General features: G+C 35.6%; 1 protein-coding gene across 1 annotated transcript in view; it reads left to right on the top strand.

Moving 5' to 3' along the window:
* Positions 1–18,985, top strand: part of MED12L (mediator complex subunit 12L) — a gene marked incomplete at its 5' end in the record, with an annotated part of 179,382 nt that overhangs the window by 133,167 nt on the left and 27,230 nt on the right. The window contains 14 exons of the mRNA XM_083364939.1: positions 1,561–1,788; positions 4,731–4,872; positions 6,026–6,146; positions 7,201–7,296; positions 7,398–7,511; positions 8,767–8,963; positions 9,634–9,822; positions 10,653–10,727; positions 10,836–11,026; positions 12,301–12,462; positions 14,090–14,201; positions 15,782–15,871; positions 16,453–16,562; positions 17,902–18,037. Coding sequence (XP_083221065.1) covers positions 1,561–1,788; positions 4,731–4,872; positions 6,026–6,146; positions 7,201–7,296; positions 7,398–7,511; positions 8,767–8,963; positions 9,634–9,822; positions 10,653–10,727; positions 10,836–11,026; positions 12,301–12,462; positions 14,090–14,201; positions 15,782–15,871; positions 16,453–16,562; positions 17,902–18,037 — 1,963 coding nt within the window. The remainder of the gene's footprint in view (positions 1–1,560; positions 1,789–4,730; positions 4,873–6,025; positions 6,147–7,200; positions 7,297–7,397; positions 7,512–8,766; positions 8,964–9,633; positions 9,823–10,652; positions 10,728–10,835; positions 11,027–12,300; positions 12,463–14,089; positions 14,202–15,781; positions 15,872–16,452; positions 16,563–17,901; positions 18,038–18,985) is intronic.

The following is an 18,985-nucleotide window of genomic DNA, read 5'->3' as shown; positions in this document are numbered from 1 at the left end:
GAGTCAAGCTATTCTCCAAAGCGCTTGAAGGCAGGACAAGAAGCAATGAATGGAGACTAATCAAGCAGAGAAGCAACCTAGAACTAAGAAGAAACTTCCTGACAGTTAGAACAATTAACCAGTGGAACAACCTGCCTCCAGAAGCTGTGAATGCTCCAACATTGGAAGTTTTTAAGAGGAGACTGGACAGGCATTTGTCTGAAATGGTATAGGGTTTCCTGCCTGAGCAGGGGGTTGGACTAGATGACCTCCAAGATACCTTCTAACTTTACTATTATGATTATAGTTTGTTCAATTATCTGTATTGTATTCTATAAAAAGTTATAGCCAAATAACCAGAAAAAGGAAGCACAACTTGCTTAGGTTGATATCAGGTAGTTTTCCTTCATCTGATTGTAGGCAATGAAAATGAGTGTTTAGAGAGCCAATCAGGTGTCATCTTGTTTTGGCAATGAGCCAATCAAATCACAGTAGGATTCAGTTATTGATGTCATGAATTGAATCTGAGAGGAGGATATTTGTCAGTGTGTTATGTGATCGCTATCAAGTTGGTTGGGTTTTTTTCCCTTTTATTTAGTGAGCTTGTAAAATGTAATAAAATTAAAGTAATGGTGCAAAGAGTTGACTGGTTCCCCAGAAAGTGATGTAAAATAGTACAAGGCTACAGTTATAAAGAAATTAGAAGAAAAATTGGTGGAAACATAACCAAAGATGGCATTTCTACTGTACATTTTTCTCAAAAGGTTTCCACAATTTTGGCCACTACTGTATCTGGCCACTCTCTTTCCAAAACGTCTGCAGCAAGATTTTGACTGCATTTGCTGCTCCTCTTATTTCTAGTATGACAATGTCCAAGATGTTTCTCATAGAGAATACAAAGTAGATAGTCAACTTCATGTATTGAATCATACCCCAGCCATGTAGTTATACAATGCTTTGCCACTTGATTTACATTTACATTTGCTATGGATTTTTTCCTAAATTAGCATGGGTCATATATATATATGTTCTTTCCTGCTTTTGAACTTGCTGTTTAAAAGTCTTCTTACATTTTTCCCTTGTTGTGCTGCAACATCTTAATCCCGCACTCAAGATTTGCCCATGATTTACTTGGTTTTGAGACCCATTATTATTCATTTTTAGTAGAAAATATACTGCAGGTGTCCTCAACTCCCGTTCTGTGGACTGGTACCAATCAGTGATCTTTTGAGAAAAGGGTCATGCAAGCGGTGGGCGAGTGTTTGAATCTCCATTTGCGCAAACAGCATGTGCAGGAAACCATCCCCTCCCCACCTGCTGCTGCTGCTGGACAATGGAGCTGGAAAGATTGGGGACCGATGATATACTGCATCTTTTCAGTCATGCTGTTTTGGCTGGTTCAACTATGTATTTTCTGATCTCTTTGAAAACTAGAGTTTCAGTTCTTCACAGTTATTTTATAGGTACAGTGCTTTAAGACCAAGTGCTGCAAAGTAAATTGTACACAATTCTAATTAGCTGTATAAGTTTGTTTTGTAAGAAATTGTTTTACTTGCTTATTTCTTTCTTTCTTTTTTTTAGTAGTGCCTGTTCAAAGGTAAAGCAGACTATATATAGCAATGTTCAACCTTCAAATTCCAATTTGTTATGGGATCCTGAATTCATGTTGGATTTTATTGAGAATCCCTCTCTTCGCAACCTTAAATATTCAATGTTGGGCAAGATTCTGAGTGACAATGCACCAAGTCGCTATAGCTTTGTGTGTAATGCACTAATGAATGTCTGCATGGGCCATCAAGATGAAGACAGGTAAGGCTATTTTGCAAACATAAAGCTTCTTATTTAGGCAAATTTCGCAAGCACTGTACCCATTGGGGTCTGCAATGAGATCAAAACAGGAAAGATAGATACAGCTACACAAAACTAGATGTGTTTCTTTCATTTGTCATTGCATTTGTGCATACAAGAAGTGGGGCATGTATCATAACCTGCCATCTTGCTCTTGTACGCCACTGATGATTAGTCTCTTACAGCAGGTTTTCCTGCCATGGGCTCCTTCCCTAATCTCTGGCATTATAAGATGTGCTAACAATACTTCCTATAACAATACAGCAAGAACAAAATTGCACATGAATAATTTTGGCATAAGAATTCAATCCTATAAATTTTATTTCAAATATTAAAAAATGATGAAAGCAGACTGATTGGGCTAAGAGATTGCACTTCATTGGCTGGACCAGCTGCAGGGTTTGGTAGTTGAAGCACTGTGCTATGGTGGTTCTCTCCTTTCTCAGAGGCTGAGTCCAGTCAGTGTTGACAATGGAGGGAAAATAGATCATGCCGTTGGCTCCTGTAATGGTATGTGAGAATTACCTTAGGAAACAGGAGGAAGTGGTGTAGCCTGGACAACTATCATGCAAAAGGTATCTCAGCCCACAGAAAGAAGAGGGGGGAGTGTGAAAAGTCACAGAAGGGATCCTATATATCTAATTTTCTGGAAAGTAGAAGTAAAGGAAGAAGAAGTACTTGCAATGTTGTATTAGTATAAGCTTATAATAAATGTATTCTTAGTACTCATGGTTTGTACTTCTTGTCTGGAGCACCCCAAAGGGCTGACAACTTTTCATGGTGGAGTGCCCTAGGGCTCAGTTCCTTTTTGTTCAATAGCTACATGAAACAATTGGGTGAGGCCATCAGTCAGTGTGGGTTCTGATATCATCAATATGTGTATGTACACTTGAACTCCAGGCCACCCAGGTGATGCTCCAATGCTTTGTCCTGGTGCCAAGGTTTGCAACTCTGGATGGAGAGGAACAGACTTAGTCCTGCCAAGGACAGGTTGCTGTGGATTTTTGGTCCCTGGATCTGGGGATTTTCCATCTTTATTCTTAGATGGGATTCCCCTTCACCCATTCAATATTGCTGCAGAATATAGGGACTGTATTGCACTCACAGCTCCTATTTCAATGACAAGGACACCTGTGGCTAAGAAGATCTTTGCACAATTTCAGCTTCATTTGGTCTGCTAGTTGGGCCTATTTTTGAATCAGTAGCTCCTTTTAGTTGGTTATTAATGGCCTAGCCATTTCACAATTAAGCTGTGGTAATGCACTGTAATGGGGCTGTCCTTGAAGACTACTTAGAAGCTGCAGCTGTTCAGAATGATGCAGTGCAGGCAGTCATCCATGTGACACTAATAGTTAACTGGTTGCCAATAGCTTCTGAGTAGAGTTCAGGGTGCTGTTTATCACCCATAAAGCCCTTCAAAGCGTAGATCCAGGATATCTCCTGTGGTCTCTGCCCACTTGGTATGCTTTGGTTCCCTCAATTAAGTAATGCCATTTATTGGGGACTAGAAGATATGACTTTTCTGTCATGCTGTCTGCCATCTAGAATCATATTTCCCCTGAGAGGTGTTTATATCCCACTCTGATGGTGGTGTTCCACAAGTCTTTAAAAACCTGGCTCTTCTCCCAGGACTTAGAATAGGATGTTTGTTAAGCTCTGGCTGGTTGGTTCTACAGTTTGTTCAGATGTTTAGGTTCTTTGGTTAAATTTAAATTTACCGACAAAGAATTAAAAGACTAGTACAGCTATTTCAAGCTATTTAGCTCTCATCAGCTAGCCATACCCTTCTGAGATTCAAACTAGCTGATGAGAGCTAAATAGCTCAAAATAGCTATACTAGTATTCCTTTAATTCTTTGTCGGTAAATTTAAATTTAACACAGAAATAGTCTATCACAGAAGTGACTGCCTGTGAAGGCTCCTAGATTGGAGCTGAAAGGCAAAAGCGGAAGCAGTATGCTCCATCTCATATTTGGGGTAGACCAGGTTGCCCTGATAGACTGGTCTCACCAGAAAACACTTTAAGTTGTTTTGTTTTCCTATTTTAAATGTAAGCTGCACAGAACTATTCTGTAGTCAGATGGGTTCTACCAAATAAATAATAGTTTTGACATTCCTTCCTCCAAATTCTGAATGTTGTAATCATGCTACTGTTATAGTATAATATAAAATAGTACATTTGCTTTTTCTACATATATATCTTTTTGAAGGAAAATCATGTATGGAGAATATCTCTGATGATGCAAAACTTTCCAACAATTCTATCATTGACTAGGTCCATAAATTCTAAATACTAATGTGCTTTGTGTGCTTTAGCTAACCATGAGGAAGGAACCTAGCATGTCTTATGGCTTAACTTGATATATGAAGCCGATCACTATAAGTCATTCAACCAACAATGTTAAAATAAAACTTTGTCTTAGCATGCTGCTAAGAAACTGATTTACCCCAGATGCTAGAAATTGGATTTTCACTTAAAGCTCATGTATCTTCCTGTAAGATACTGTGGTATACCTATTGTAGGATATCAGATTGTCCAGCAATGTTGCAATCTCTTGAATTTCAGACAGAGGACCAACACTTCTAACTCTGAAAATTATTAAATAATCCATTATTTAATTATCTATTTGATAATTGAGTGATGATATTTTAAGAAGACTTTTTAAATAGCTTATACCCAGAATTAATTTAAATCATATATTTTAACTCCTTATATTTTACATTGACCCAAGCATATTTGTTTTTCTCTTCTCCTTCTCTCCACATTTATTTTATCTAAATATATTAATAAAAAGTAAATGTGTTTGGTTGCACACCACCGACATGGCAAATATTTGACTGCCATTAAACTGTTATTTTTTTACTTTGTTAGCATGGTTTTTTAAATTTATTTTTGTCTCCTAGAATTAATGATATTGCCAACTTGTGTGCAGAGTTAACTGCTTGCTGTACAGTGCTAAGTTCAGAGTGGTTAGGAGTCTTGAAAGCCCTTTGCTGTTCTTCAAATCATGTCTGGGGATTTAATGATCTTCTCTGCAGTGTGGATGTAAGTGCAAAAAATGTAATTAAAATAATAAATCTGATTTTTGTTTTGCATGGTGGATATTTGTAGCTTTCCTGTATAATAAAAAAGGCATATAATTCTTTAATATTATGCCTCTTATACATAACACAATATTAGTTGTTAATTTACATGAGTTATTCCTGCAATGTTTTGTGTTTTCCACTGGTTTCACAAGAAATTTCAGGAGAGATTCTACCTGATAGTTGAGTGTAAGGGAAAGCAATAGTTTGAGAAACCTGCAACTCTTCATTGAAATCCAAGGACTTTTCTCTGTAGAACTGTTTTAACAGTGAATTATGCCCATGAAATTAGGGTAGCATTTTATGAATAATACCTTTATTCTCCCGGTTTGGGGAATAATTCCCCATTGGCAAGGTAACTGAATCAAGGTATCTTGTCTTGGCATAATGTTATAATAAGGTGCAGTAGATATATCAGCTGATGGCAGCTGATATATCTATCTGTCATTAATTGTGATGTAGTTACCTTAGCTACTAAACACTGTTACTTTTGCCTCAAGTTGTATTACCTCTGTACACCAATGGTGACTTCACACTTTCAGACCTCTGACTGCTGGGATCATAGCAAGTTAAAAAACAGCAACTGATATATTGTGGCACAGAATCAGGAAAAGGTAGATCAATCAATAGAAAGAAATAGAAAACCATACTTCTACATAATTAGATCTATGTAAAAGTATAATAGCAACGTGGTGGCTCAATGGGTTAGGACGCTGAGCTTGTCGATCAGATGGTCGGCAGTTTGGCGGGTTGAATCCCGAGTGTCGCGTAACAGAGTGAGCGCCTGTTACTCATCCCAGCTTCTGCCAACCTAGCAGTTCGAAAGCACATAAAAATGCAAGTAGAAAAATAGGGACCACTATGGGAAGGTAACAGCGTTCCGTGCGCCTTTGGCATCTAGTCATGCCGGCCACATGACCACGGAGACGTCCTTGGACAAGCGCTGGCTCTTTGGCTTTGAAACGGAGATGAGCACTGGCCCCTAGAGTTGGAAACGACTAGCACGCATGTGCGGGGGAACCTTTACCTTTTTAAAAGTATAATGTTTTTGTACTAGCAAATGACCCAACAGAAATATTGACCCTGGGTTTTTCTTTTTCTCTTTTTCCTTTAAGGTGAGTGATCTGTCATTCCATGATTCATTGGCTACCTTTGTTGCAATACTGATAGCTCGTCAATGCTTTTTCCTTGAGGATGTAGTTCAACACGTAGCTCTTCCTTCTTTACTTACAGCAGGTGAGATTTCGAGGTGTATTAAAACAGTAAGAGTCCCCACTTCTTTGGGAGAAAGATTTGCTAAGATTGTTTGTAGAACAACCTGTTTGCCCACTAACTATCTCTTTGGGCTAGAAAGCAAAGCATTTTATCTTTTTTGCATTTATAAATTGAACATGTATTTTTATTATCGTTTTATTTGTGATTTCCTATTTCTACCATCAAATATTAATTTTGCTTTGGACTTTGTTACAGTGTGTTCCTGAAACTAACTGAACTGTTAGTTTCACACTCATGGTATTGTTACCTTTGAATTTTTATAAATTCATATGATCTTACTTCTTGCATTATGTTTACTTGAAACCACTTTTTAGAGTCTCACACAAATTCATATTTAGCTTTTAAAATACTATTCTGTATTTTCCAGTTTTCCCATTGTTATTTCCCATAATCTTTCCTTATTGTACATCTGAAATTTGTGTGTTTTTCCTTTTTTTTTCCAATCATGTCTTTCACATTTGTCATTTTTCTTCATAAATTGTCAGTATCTATCAAGTCTTCAAAATACATTCAACATGTTAAATCAGTGCCCCCCAATCTTTTGGGCATCAGGGACCAATTCCATGGAGAGAGTTTTTTTCCATGGACTGGAGGCAGCTTGGTTTCACATGCTGCCTGCATCCCACAGATGGGACTCTGCTTGTTTGTGCTGCTCAGTTTCTAGCATCCCATGGGCTGGTGTTGGTCCGTGGACGGGGAGGTTGGGGACCCCTGTGTTAAATAGTAGCTTAAATCTTTTCTCATTTCATATAAAGGTGAAATATGAAGCTAGAAAAAATAGAAAACGAAACAGAATTAAAATATATTTATGAAAAAGTCTTTATAAAAAACCTTTATTTTGCAAAATATTTGATATAGTAAGAATTTTCCTCAGCATTAATATGTGAAAGCCTTATTTTTTATTTTTGTTTTATTCCAATGTTTAAAATTAGTTTCAAGGGTTTTTTTCAGCTGGCACTAAAGATGACAATTTATTTTTCTATGATATAATGATAAAGTGGTACCCTTTTCTTAGCTTGTGGAGATCCAGATGCTGAGCCAGGGGCAAGAATGACTTGCCGGCTTCTTCTACATCTCTTCCAAACACCCAAGATTTCCCTATTGTCAAGTGGTAAGAACTCCAAATTCATTTCCTCTCTTAAGTACAATAGGTTTTGTGTCACTGAAATGGAAATCAGTATTCCTAAAGAATATTATTCTCTTTTTACACAGAAAAATGTTTCCCAGGAATTCGATCATCTTGTGATCGCCGCCTTTTAAGTGCTGCTCACAACAGCATAGAAGTGGGAGCAGTATTTGCTGTTTTGAAAGCAATTCTTATGCTTGGTATGATCATGCTTTAAAGTTCTTCATCTCCGTGTTTACTTTGAAGCTAGGCATATGTTCCTCAGAGGGATAGAGAATTCTTTATTGGCCAAGTGTGATTGGACACACAAGAACTTTGTTTCCGGTGCATAAGCTGTGAGTGTACATACAAATATACAGTGTACATACAAACATACAGTGTACATACAAACATAAGGTCTCAGTGTACATACAAACAATAAAGTGATAAATTATAAGATACCAATAGGAGAAGGTAATAGGAAAGATGAGAAGGATGATAGCAATACAGTCCTACTACATAGGTAAATATCCTTAGGCAAGAGACAGTGCTGTGGGAATTAGGTGTTTAGCAGAGTAATGCCATGGGGGAAAAACTCTTTGTGTCTAGTTGTTTGGACATGCAATGAGATTTACTCCCACGTATACATTCAGACATTTACTGAAAACCTGATAGATTATAAACTTGAAACTTTTCTAGGAAGTGAATAATGGTGTCAGAAACATCTTCCAGGATGAATCATAAATTAATAGAAGTACAAAGGGGAGCTAGTATAGGGTACTGTACGAGATGATCTGGAAGGTACTGGTTAAAATATTGTACAGGCTGTAGGGGAAGAGCAGGCAGAACTGGGAAGAAGAGTTATGGTCTGATCCTTTGCGCTTGACACAGACCAATGGAGACCAATTTGAAGCACCACTTGCTCACAGATATCAGTGTTGGCTTTGGGCCAATCCCTACCTCTTAGTTCAACCTAAAAATTAAGTTATTGTACTGGCTAAAAACAAAGGAGTATCCTCCATTTACATTTAAGGTCCTAGAAAAAAAGACAGAATGTAAAATTAATAATTAAATAACATGTTTACCAATCAGTATTTTTCTTCTCCAGTAATATAAATTTACTTTTAATGTGTTTGCTTATTAAAGTATGTAATTTTGGTGTTGTAGGGCATTGTTTCTTATTTGCTTTAAGATAAAGTTTAAAAATGTTTATCTTATATATCTGTAAGAACTCTAGGGAGCAAGCAAATTATATCATACTATAGCATAGGTAATTGAAGAAATGTTTATTAGACTAACTTTTCTACAAGAATAGCCAGACATCCTCAAATGTTAAAATAATATACCAACAACTTCTAAAACCTGAAGTAGCATTAAGCAAAAATAAATTAAGAGGGCACTTACTGTAGGTGAAAGCCAAACTATATTAAAGGACTAATAAATCTTTTCATCTTTTTTACTATTCCTACAATATAGGTGATGCTGAAATTGGAAGCAACAATATTCCCTCCTTGAAAAATTCAGATTATTCAGTACAAAGATTACTGGGAGATCTAAATGATGATGAGATATGGGAAGCTACCTCAAAGACTTTGTATGGAAAAACAATTTCCATAGAAACAGCTACTCTCAGTGAATATGCTAGATATGTACTACGAAGCATTTGTCAGCAGGTAACACTGGTCTTTGTTTTCCTTCATTATGTTGTACATAGACATAATTTTGCAAAAGTAACATTGTTGCCATACTCCAGGAATTGTGAATGTTGGTGAGTGCAGGCTTTCTGTGCTGTGCTTCGGTCTATGTCTCCATGTGTAATTGAAGCAGTTACTCTTGCCAGTATATTCTGATAAGTGTGAATAGGATCAATGTGGAGTAACTGTTGGAGTAGGACCAAAGACAATTGGTTTCCAATCTCTATTCAGCCATGGCCAGTCTCTGTTTTATAGCCTAAACTGGGGCTAAGAGTATTATGATGATAAAATGCCATGATGTATGCATTTTAACTCTTGCAAAGAAAGGTGAGATGTGAATATATTAGATGCAATAACTACCACACTGAAAAGTTGTATTTTATTCAAAATTATTTCAAACCATGTATATGGTGGAAATGACATCTACTATATTTGTGTTTAAGTCAGCTCTTCAGTATAAGTACTGAAGTTACAGTGCAAGATGAAGTTAGACTCATTTTTTTGTCATACAGAAGTAATATCCAATACGAACTCCATTCCTTCTGAAAAATACTGTGTTTTTGTTATACAGTCGAGTTACAAATTACACAGTTAAGTTTGGTTTTGACTTTTGTACTGATGCTTATTCGCCATCAAATTCTTTTGGTAGGAATGGGTGGGGGAACACTGTTTGAAAGAACCTGAGAGGCTATGTACTGACAAAGATCTTATCCTGGATCCAGTTCTCTCTAACAAACAAGCACAGAAATTGCTGCAGCTTATCTGTTACCCTCACAGTATTAAAGAATGTGCAGAAGGAGACAATCCTCAGAGACAACACATCAAGCGCATTCTTCAGGTAACCTCATTTAGATAAGAAAGAAGATGTGTTTGATTTGCTTTTTTCATTGCATTATTGTTGCTTACTTTTTTTTCTAAATGAAGGAAACACTTGGATTATTGTTTCATAATTATTCATAGCACTTAAACTTATATACTGCTTCATAATGCTTTACAGCCGTCTTTAAGTGGTTTACAGAGGATGTGTATATATAATGTATGTTCTTATTTGTGTTTTTTACTTCTGTGTAGTGTGCATTGTGGACAGCACTTAATTTTGTTGTGAGTTACACAACGACAATAAAGATATTCTATTCTATTCTATTCTATTCTATTCTATTCTATTCTATTCTATTCTATTCTATTGGATTGAGAAATAGAAAATAAGATTATTACATCTGCAAGGGATACAGAGATGGGTGCAGGTGGGAAGAGAAACATCATTTTGAGAACATTATAATAAAAGGATAATAAAAGATTGAAACAATCAGAAGAAACTAGCACGTTGAATTTTCACAGCAAAAAAATACAAAGTCCTGCATTTGAACATTGAATCTCAAAAGCATATGTACAAATGGCATTCCCATTGTTAGATTAGATTTGAATGGAAGACAAACTTTGATCAAGTGTATATTGCTATAAGGTCATATTCCCCTTCTCTAGCCCTGTTTTCTCAATCCACCCACAGAATTCCACCAGCAGGAATTAACAAAATTAGCTATATCCAATATACAGCTATAACAAAATATTTCATATGACATAATAAAACCATATATCAATTTTCTTGATGAGAATAATAATTTTAGAAATGTTATGAGGAACAAAATTCTGCTCCCTTTTTTGATTCAGAATATAGACCAGTGGACTCTTAGACAGTCATGGCTGGAACTTCAACTAATGATCAAACAGTGTCTGAAGGAACCTGTGAGTATTTCTTGCTTTCTTTTTAATTAATCATGTACCTTTACAAAATAATGTAGTGTATGAGCAAACATACCATGAATGCGCTAGTTTACTTATGTTTTACTGTAGGGTTCTGGGTCTGTGGCTGAAATGAACAGCTTGTTGGATAATATTGCAAAGGCGACAATTGAAGTGTTTCAGCAATCCGCTGATCTAAACAATAACTCTTGTAACTCTGGTATAGGCCTCTTCAATCCAAACTCTCTTGGAAATGCTGACACACATATTACAAGGCAGAACTGTAAAAAGACATTCCTAAGGTAATGTAATCAATCTGAGGAAATTGTGTATACTTTTTAAAATAGAAACAGTTGAGAGGGGTCTACTCACAAAGGCTGCTGCTGAATAATTATGGTTTTCACTCTGAGAAATATAGTGTGCTGAACCAGCAAACTTCACAGAATACTAATTTCTTCTGCATGCAAAAACTATTGCCTCCGAGGAGTACCTGGGCATGCAAGAATTTCTTCATTCTCTTGATTGTTTACTAAATACACACTAAAGAGGATAAACACAGTGTTAGCTGCAGGTTAAATAAATACTTTGAGTCACTGAATTAAGAATTTGATAATCTTTCTCTGATTTAAAAATAAAATAGGTTGTTGAAATTAAGAAAATTTCATTTTAAAGAACCTAAGCTGCAAATTACACCTGATTCCTCAGTGAACTCTATTATTTTTTAACTTTATGGAAAATAATTATTGGTTTAAGATGAGATATATATTTTTTATTTTTCATTTCTAACAAGTGCATCCTTAATTGGAAGAAATAGGAAATTTCTACCTAAGCGGACAACATTTGGAGTGTCAGATCAGGAGTTCTATATAATAGTCAAACTGAATTTAAACCATTCATTCATTCATTCATTCATTCATTCAATTTCTATAGCCACTCATCTCATCAATGCCTCTGGGCAGCTTACAATTCAAAAATTAGTTGTAAACTATTACTATTTTACCCAGTATATATCTTGCCTTTTCTTCTGAAGCATAAAGCTGCATACATAGCATTCTCTCTTCCAGGTTTTCCTCTTCAAAGCAACCTGGCCAAAATCATGCACTGAGCATCCACCATGGCTGAGGGTGAAACTGGCTCTCCTAAGTCCTACTCTAACAACACATCCTTCACACCACACCAGTTCTCAGTTTAATCTAAGATTTGTTTAATCTTTACTTAGCATTCTTTATTTATCACCTTGTGTGGCTCTGAACCTTCCCAACTGCAGTGTCCATTTGCATGGCAACTCCAGGGAAGGAGCAGCCTAGTATGATGCTACAGGAAGAGCCTCTTGCATTTCTTTCTGGTACAAAACCAGCTCACCCTCTTGTGGTACACCTTAGAAAGCGTGCAAGTATTTTCTTCAACTAAGCTGGTAACTTGGCAGCCAAACTGCTACTCTGCAATAGCGTTGTGGTCTCCAGGCTAATGTAACAATGCCATTTGCAAATAATAATAATTTTTATATATACAGTGAGAAAAAGTACTGAATATATTAATATTCTGTTCAAAAATCTTATTTGTTTCATGTCTTTAGCTCTTCTGAAAGACAAGGTGTCTGGTTGGTGGCTCCCCTGATTGCAAAGCTGCCGACATCTGTTCAAGGTCGAGTCTTGAAAGCAGCTGGAGAAGAACTAGAGAAAGGCCAGCACTTGGGATCATGTTCTAAGAAGGAGAGAGACAGGCAAAAGCAGAAGAGGTAGAAGATACTGAAAAATATGGCTGTATTTTAAACTAGTAATTTCTTCTGCAACAATGAAGCGTAGAATTTGAGCTTTCTTTAACGAAACCAGTAGAAACCAGATATTGTTTTGGGGGAAAAAGCCCAACTGTGTGGCATATTTATTTTTAAGAAAATGAACACAGTAAATTCTTAAATGAAATAAGGTCTATCTGTTACTTAGAAATATTGTTTTTTGAAAACTAAACTAAATACTTACCGTGAAGATTAAGAAAAGAGCATCAAAGTAACTCATTTTGTTCTTAATTTGCACATGAAGCTAACTACTTTTATCATAGATCTACTTATCACAAACATGTTTTTCTTTTCTGAGTTAATATTAGGATTGTACCTAGGAGTCTGGTAAATCATGACATATTTTTTTTATTTTATTTTTTATTTATTTTAATTCCATTTATATCCCACCCTTCTCTGAAGACTCAGGGCGGCTTACAAGCTTAGCAGTAGCCTTCATCCTATGTATATGCCTGCTTATTAGGGCTTTCACACACACCCCCAAGCGGCATTATTACAAAGTTAGCTTAATTGCCCCCAACAATCTGGGTCCTCATTTTACCTACCTCGGAAGGATGGAAGGCTGAGCCTGGTGGGATGCGAACCTGCACTAATTGCAGGCAGCTGGTGTTACCTAAGGAGGCATTAGCCCACTGCTCCACCAAGGCTCTTTATTAAGATGTCTTTTACTGAAAAATATTCCACTAATTCATATTATAGGTGGGAAGTTGTTTGTCTAAATTTGGAATTTCCTTTCTTTTCTGTTATCATTCACATCGAATTTCATATTTAAAAATTAAATTTATGCTATTAATTAGTATTAATTTATCTTGAAATAATTATCAGAAAAGAATTAATACTTTGTTACAAAGATGAGAAAGTGCTCCTTGCTAAATGTTTTTGAGTTGTTTGGTAACCTAAATAATCTCAGAAATTGCATACTATTTTTGTCACCATGAAAGTAAAATACAAAATGGAAGAACAGGGAAAACAAGAATCTTATCCTTCTTTTCCTTATCTCTAATAGGATGAGGTGACTTGTCTCAAAGTACAAGAGGACTTGAGATGCTTATATTTCATGAGAAAAAAGTGTCACACAACTCTCATTATTAGGCAATATTAAATCATTTGCCAAAACAAGTAGTTTTGTGCTTGCTATCCTCAAGATTCCTATATAAATTGATTTATATATCACTGCAGAAAATTTTAGAAATACGCTTTCAATAGTGGAAATATGAAGTTCTATAAATTATTATTCTCAGAAGCTGCTTATTTCTGCAAAAGTTATCAATGTTTTGAAGAAGCTTTCTACTTTTATAACATTTTATTTATTTATCACATTTACAAACTGCCCATCTGCCTCACAGAATGACTCATAAAGCTCTCTTTGCCTGGACCATATAATCTGTTTAACACTTCATTCTGGTCACATGCATGAGTAAAGGCAGAAACAATTTTGCGGTTTTAAAATAGTGATGAGAGTTTATAAAGAAATCCTTTTAGAGAAACACTGAAAAGGGGAAGGAAGGATTTGGGAGAGGAAGTATCAGAAAGACATATCTAATTCAGTGTCCACTCTGCTTTTTTAAAGTATGTCTCTTCTGAGTCAGCAACCATTCCTGTCTTTGGTACTCACATGTCTCAAGGGACAGGATGAACAGCGTGAAGGGCTTCTAACATCTCTACAAAATCAAATTAATCAGGTAAAAACAGACAATACTGTGCTCTGCATCTGTTCAAGACCAGTTAAAGTAATGGATTGAGGCAGATGGGAAATCATATCTGAAACTACATTCATGCCATATGTGGCAAAATGAGTGAAAGTAATTCATTTATAAATCTTGTTTATCTGATTTCCTTCATGATTTTTAGTATTCTACAAAACACGCTGAATTTCTCAAAAATAGAAATAGTCACCAGGCCAATAATAACTCATTACTTGAATTATAGTAGTGGTCTTGTCTCATTTCAGTAAGGCCTTCCAGTTATTTTATAGGGATAATATGAAATTCAAGTGAACTCATATGAAGTTAGTGAGATATTTAATTTTTCATTGTAATCTTCTATAACACCTGTCTTTGTACTAATGAAGCTTCTATGGCAAGGAGATTTGGTTTTTGAGGCACTAAGACACAATTTCCACTGGAGTCCTGCCCAGCAACTATGCAGCTATCTATTAAGGTCTATTACATCTATTACACATTAAAGTAAATGAGGTAGTAGAATTAACTACTCCTTTTATTTGGAGCAGGTATTAATTTTGAATATTGTGTAAGAAAAAATTAGTGCATCCCGCTTTCAAAGTATTTTCTATAAGTTATTGACTTACGTCCTATCTGAAAAAGGGGACTTATTATCCACATCCAAAGTTCCTATGGTTGCCTACATTGTCAATTACCACATTTTGGATGCTTGGTAACACAGCCACATTTACACCCATTTGCAGAATGCCACAATCATATGACCATGTTTTACGCTGGTTTTGTAAAAACCCAGCATTTCCAGTTTTCAGAAGAGATTTGTTTAACAACTGCGGCATTTGGATTTAGATTGTTGCATTCACTTAATCACCACCACAAAAAAGTTACAGTATTATGACTCATGACCATAATGTGCACACTCCATTATGGTCATAACGCGAGGACTACCTGTATATGGATAGGGCAAGTGGAAAGATATTATCAGCCAGTTCCCCCCAAAAGCTTGTATTATCTAGAAAGCATATTTACTATTTGTCTTGTTAATATGAGATTTTTATGTAGATATTACTAGAAGAGAGCCAGTTTAGTGTAATGGTTAGGGCACTGGGTTAGAAATCGGGAGACCATGAGTTCAAGTCCCACCTTAGGCACAAAGTCTGTTGGATGACTTGTCATTTTCTCTCAGCCCTAGGAAGGAAGCAATGATAAACCACTTCTGAAATCTTGCTGAAAATATTATTATTCTTTTAACTTAATTATTCTTTTAACTGAGAATAGCTTACTTTGAAGATTTCAAAATAAACATTATAATAGAAATAATACTATAATTTCACATATGTGTAACATTCTGTTTAAAGGGAAGAGAGAATAAATAAAGCAAGCAGAAATGCAACAATGCTCACAAAAGAAGAGAAGTGTGCCATAAAATAACAGAGTTAGGAGGGATGTTGGAAGTCTTCTAGCCCAACCCACTGCTCAACTGGAAACCCTATAACATATTAAAAAGATATATAATGTTGTACAGGAATAGGTAAATATTCATAGAAAAAGCACATCAGTGCAAATCATATTTTCCTTCCTAGATATTAAGCAACTGGAGGGAAGGACGATACCAAGATGATGTTAAAGCAAGACAAATGATGCATGAAGCATTACAACTCCGTCTTAATTTGGTAAGAAAGGGGAATAATTACTTATTCAAGGGTATATTTGTTTATTATTTAGGATAATTTTATGCCTTTTCTCATAGAAGCAGAAAGAAGCTTATAAGGTTTCTTAATTTTATTACTGTTCCTTCTCCTCTCTAAATACTATATTGTCTTACAATTTAGCATTATTTATTTGTTTATTTTTCCTATTTCTTACCTTAATTTTGCATCACAAATATAAGGTTAAACAAGGATGACACTTAAAAAACAACGTGCTAAATCAAACATCAGAAAATAGCTGTACAGAAGTCAAACAATAATGTTTTGCAGAAAAGGTGAAAACAGTTCCTACAGCTTCCTTACTGTGGATGACAAAAAGTCCCGGAAACAACAACAAAAAAGTCTTTATCATATATTAATTGGTAATCCTTCATATTTTCAGCCCCTACCTAAGCTGCTAGTAATTCATACACAATGCAACATTACAATCTAAAACATTTCCAATGCAGGTTTACTCATAAAGAATAGTTAGAAAATAAAGATTGTGAAGTACATTTGATTTACCTTTTTTATCTTTAATTTTTTTTCCAATGCTTCAATTCTAGGTGGGTGGAATGTTTGATACGGTGCAAAGAAGTCCTCAGTGGACCACAGACTGGGCACTTCTACTCCTTCAAATAATAACATCCGGGACAGTTGACATGCAAACCAATAAGTATGTGTACTCTACTGCATATTATATATTATGGCTTCTAGTAGTTTGACTAACAATGTTATTTGTAAAGCTAAAATTGTCATTCATTTTGCATAAATGGAAATATTTATTTATTAAATTTATATGTCACTCATCTCACTATCAAGTGAGTCTGGGCAGCATATAAATTTAATAAATAAATAATAATGGTTCTAATTGTATTTTTCTTCTAAAGTAATTTTAAAAGAAAATTCTTCAAGTTCTAACAATGATGTTTATTAAATTAAGGGTAACTTTAGTACCTTGGCTTCAGCCAAGGATGTGAATGAGGGCTGGCTAGTGCTGGTCACTGTTTTTCTCCATTAGAACAAGGTAAATACGGTAATGTTTGTATTGACAATGTAGGCTTGACTGCTCCTCAGCATTTACAAATAGAATAAAATAAAATAGAGTGTGGAAGACAGATACTACTCCACAATCTTATTTGAAATATTGCATAAGGTTTATGGTGTTACATGGTTTTTCTCTTTGAGAATAACAGTTGCAGATGCCTTTCCTTTTTTAAAACATAAACTCTGTCCTTATATTCCTGCATGTGACATTGCAAGTCAAGTTTAAAAGTGTGGGGCTTGTGTCATGATGTCACGACATACATGTCATGATACACACAACTAAGATAATTAAGAGCCTGGAGACAAAAACATATGAAGAACAGTTGCAGTAATTGGGTATGGCCAGTCTAGAGAAAAGAAGGACTAGGGATGATATGATAGCAGTATTCCAGTATTTGAGGGACTGCCACAAAGAAGAGGGGGTCAAATTATTCTACAAAGCACCAGAGGGCAATGGATGGAAACCAATCAACCTGGAATTAAGGAGAAACTTCCTAACACTGAAGACAATGAACTAGTGGAACAGCTTGCCTTCAGAAGTTGTAGCTGCCTCATCACTGGAAGTTTTTAAGAGAACATTGGACAATTACCTATCTGAAATGGTATAGGGTCTCCTGCTTAAGCAGGGGATTGGACTAGAAAACCTCCAAGGTCCCTTTCTGATTAATGTCATTAGTTTGGCATCTTTGTGTCTAGTTGCCAACGGACAACTTGCAATGATTTAAAATTGGAACTTAAGTATGTAATCCCGCATTTGTGTGATGATTTTCATGGCATATGTGTAACTATTTTGGCATTATTTTGGTTTGTTGTAGGACATGGCTACTTCCTCATCCTTGAGTTGACGTAAAAGTGGATTATTTGACACTATAGAAAGAAATAATAAGCTTCTGCTTTACTATAGGTGCTAGTACCTATATTCTGCTCTTCAGAATATAATTTGGTTTTTTTTTCTTTTCCCCTTTTAGTGAATTATTTACAACAGTGCTTGACATGTTGAGTGTGTTGATCAACGGTACTTTAGCTTCTGACCTCTCAATGGCATCTCAAATGGGATCTGAAGAGAACAAGAGAGCATACATGAATTTGGTGAAAAAACTCAAAGTGTGTTTTCATCTGACCACTGAATTCTGTAAAATGTTTAGTAGCTAAGGTGCTGGGTTATAAACCTGGAGACTGTGAGTTCTAGTCCTTACCAGGGCTCAAAAAATGATTGGGTGATGTTGGGCCTATCATTCCCTACCATCCTTACTTATTCAAAAGTTTTCTGTTGTGGGGAAATTAGGAGTCAGGAGCCAGCTATCTGTGCATTTTGAATTGACCAAAAATAAAGGTGGAATAAAAATAAGATAGAAAAGGTAGATAGACAGACTGATAGATAGATATAGATAGAGAGATAGATACCGTGGAGAGATACACAGAGGGATAGAGAGATGCCATACTGAATGAGGAAATCTGAGATTGTAGTGACCCCACACATTTGAAAGCTGTCACATTGGGGAAGACTGGAATAAAACATTTCCCAGGAGAACGTTTGCACTTTGAGGTGGTTCATTTTCCAAATTTTAAATTGTCTTGCCTCTGCTGCAATCCAGCAGATTGTAGTGTTTTGCAACTGCCAATTATTGAACACTTGTAATAATAAATTAGCAAACAAACACACAGTAGCAATGTACTAATTTGATTAATTAAGAGCACGTATACAGAAACAATTGTTTTAAATCAAAGTTATTTAATAATAATTTAATTTAATAATTTAATTTTTATACCGCCCTTCTCCCGAAGGACTCAGGGCGGTGAACAGGGCAATACACAATAAAAATAGAATACAAAAATTAAAAAGCCATTAAACATTATGCCCATAAAATTAATACATATTAAAATTAAAACTATTTATAAAAACCCCACCCCACCCCATAACATTTTCTTACTTTCAAAAAACCACTTCCTCGCATGGTTTAGCTGTGTTCAATGTGAAAAAGCCTATTCTATGGACAGAAAAAACATTCAGTTTGAACTTTTCCAACTTTTTTGTCAGAGACAATTGCTGGC

The sequence above is a fragment of the Vipera ursinii genome (genome assembly GCF_947247035.1).
Source record: "Vipera ursinii genome assembly, chromosome: 5".
Lineage (NCBI taxonomy): Eukaryota > Metazoa > Chordata > Lepidosauria > Squamata > Viperidae > Vipera > Vipera ursinii.
This window is presented reverse-complemented; position numbering and strand designations above follow the sequence as displayed.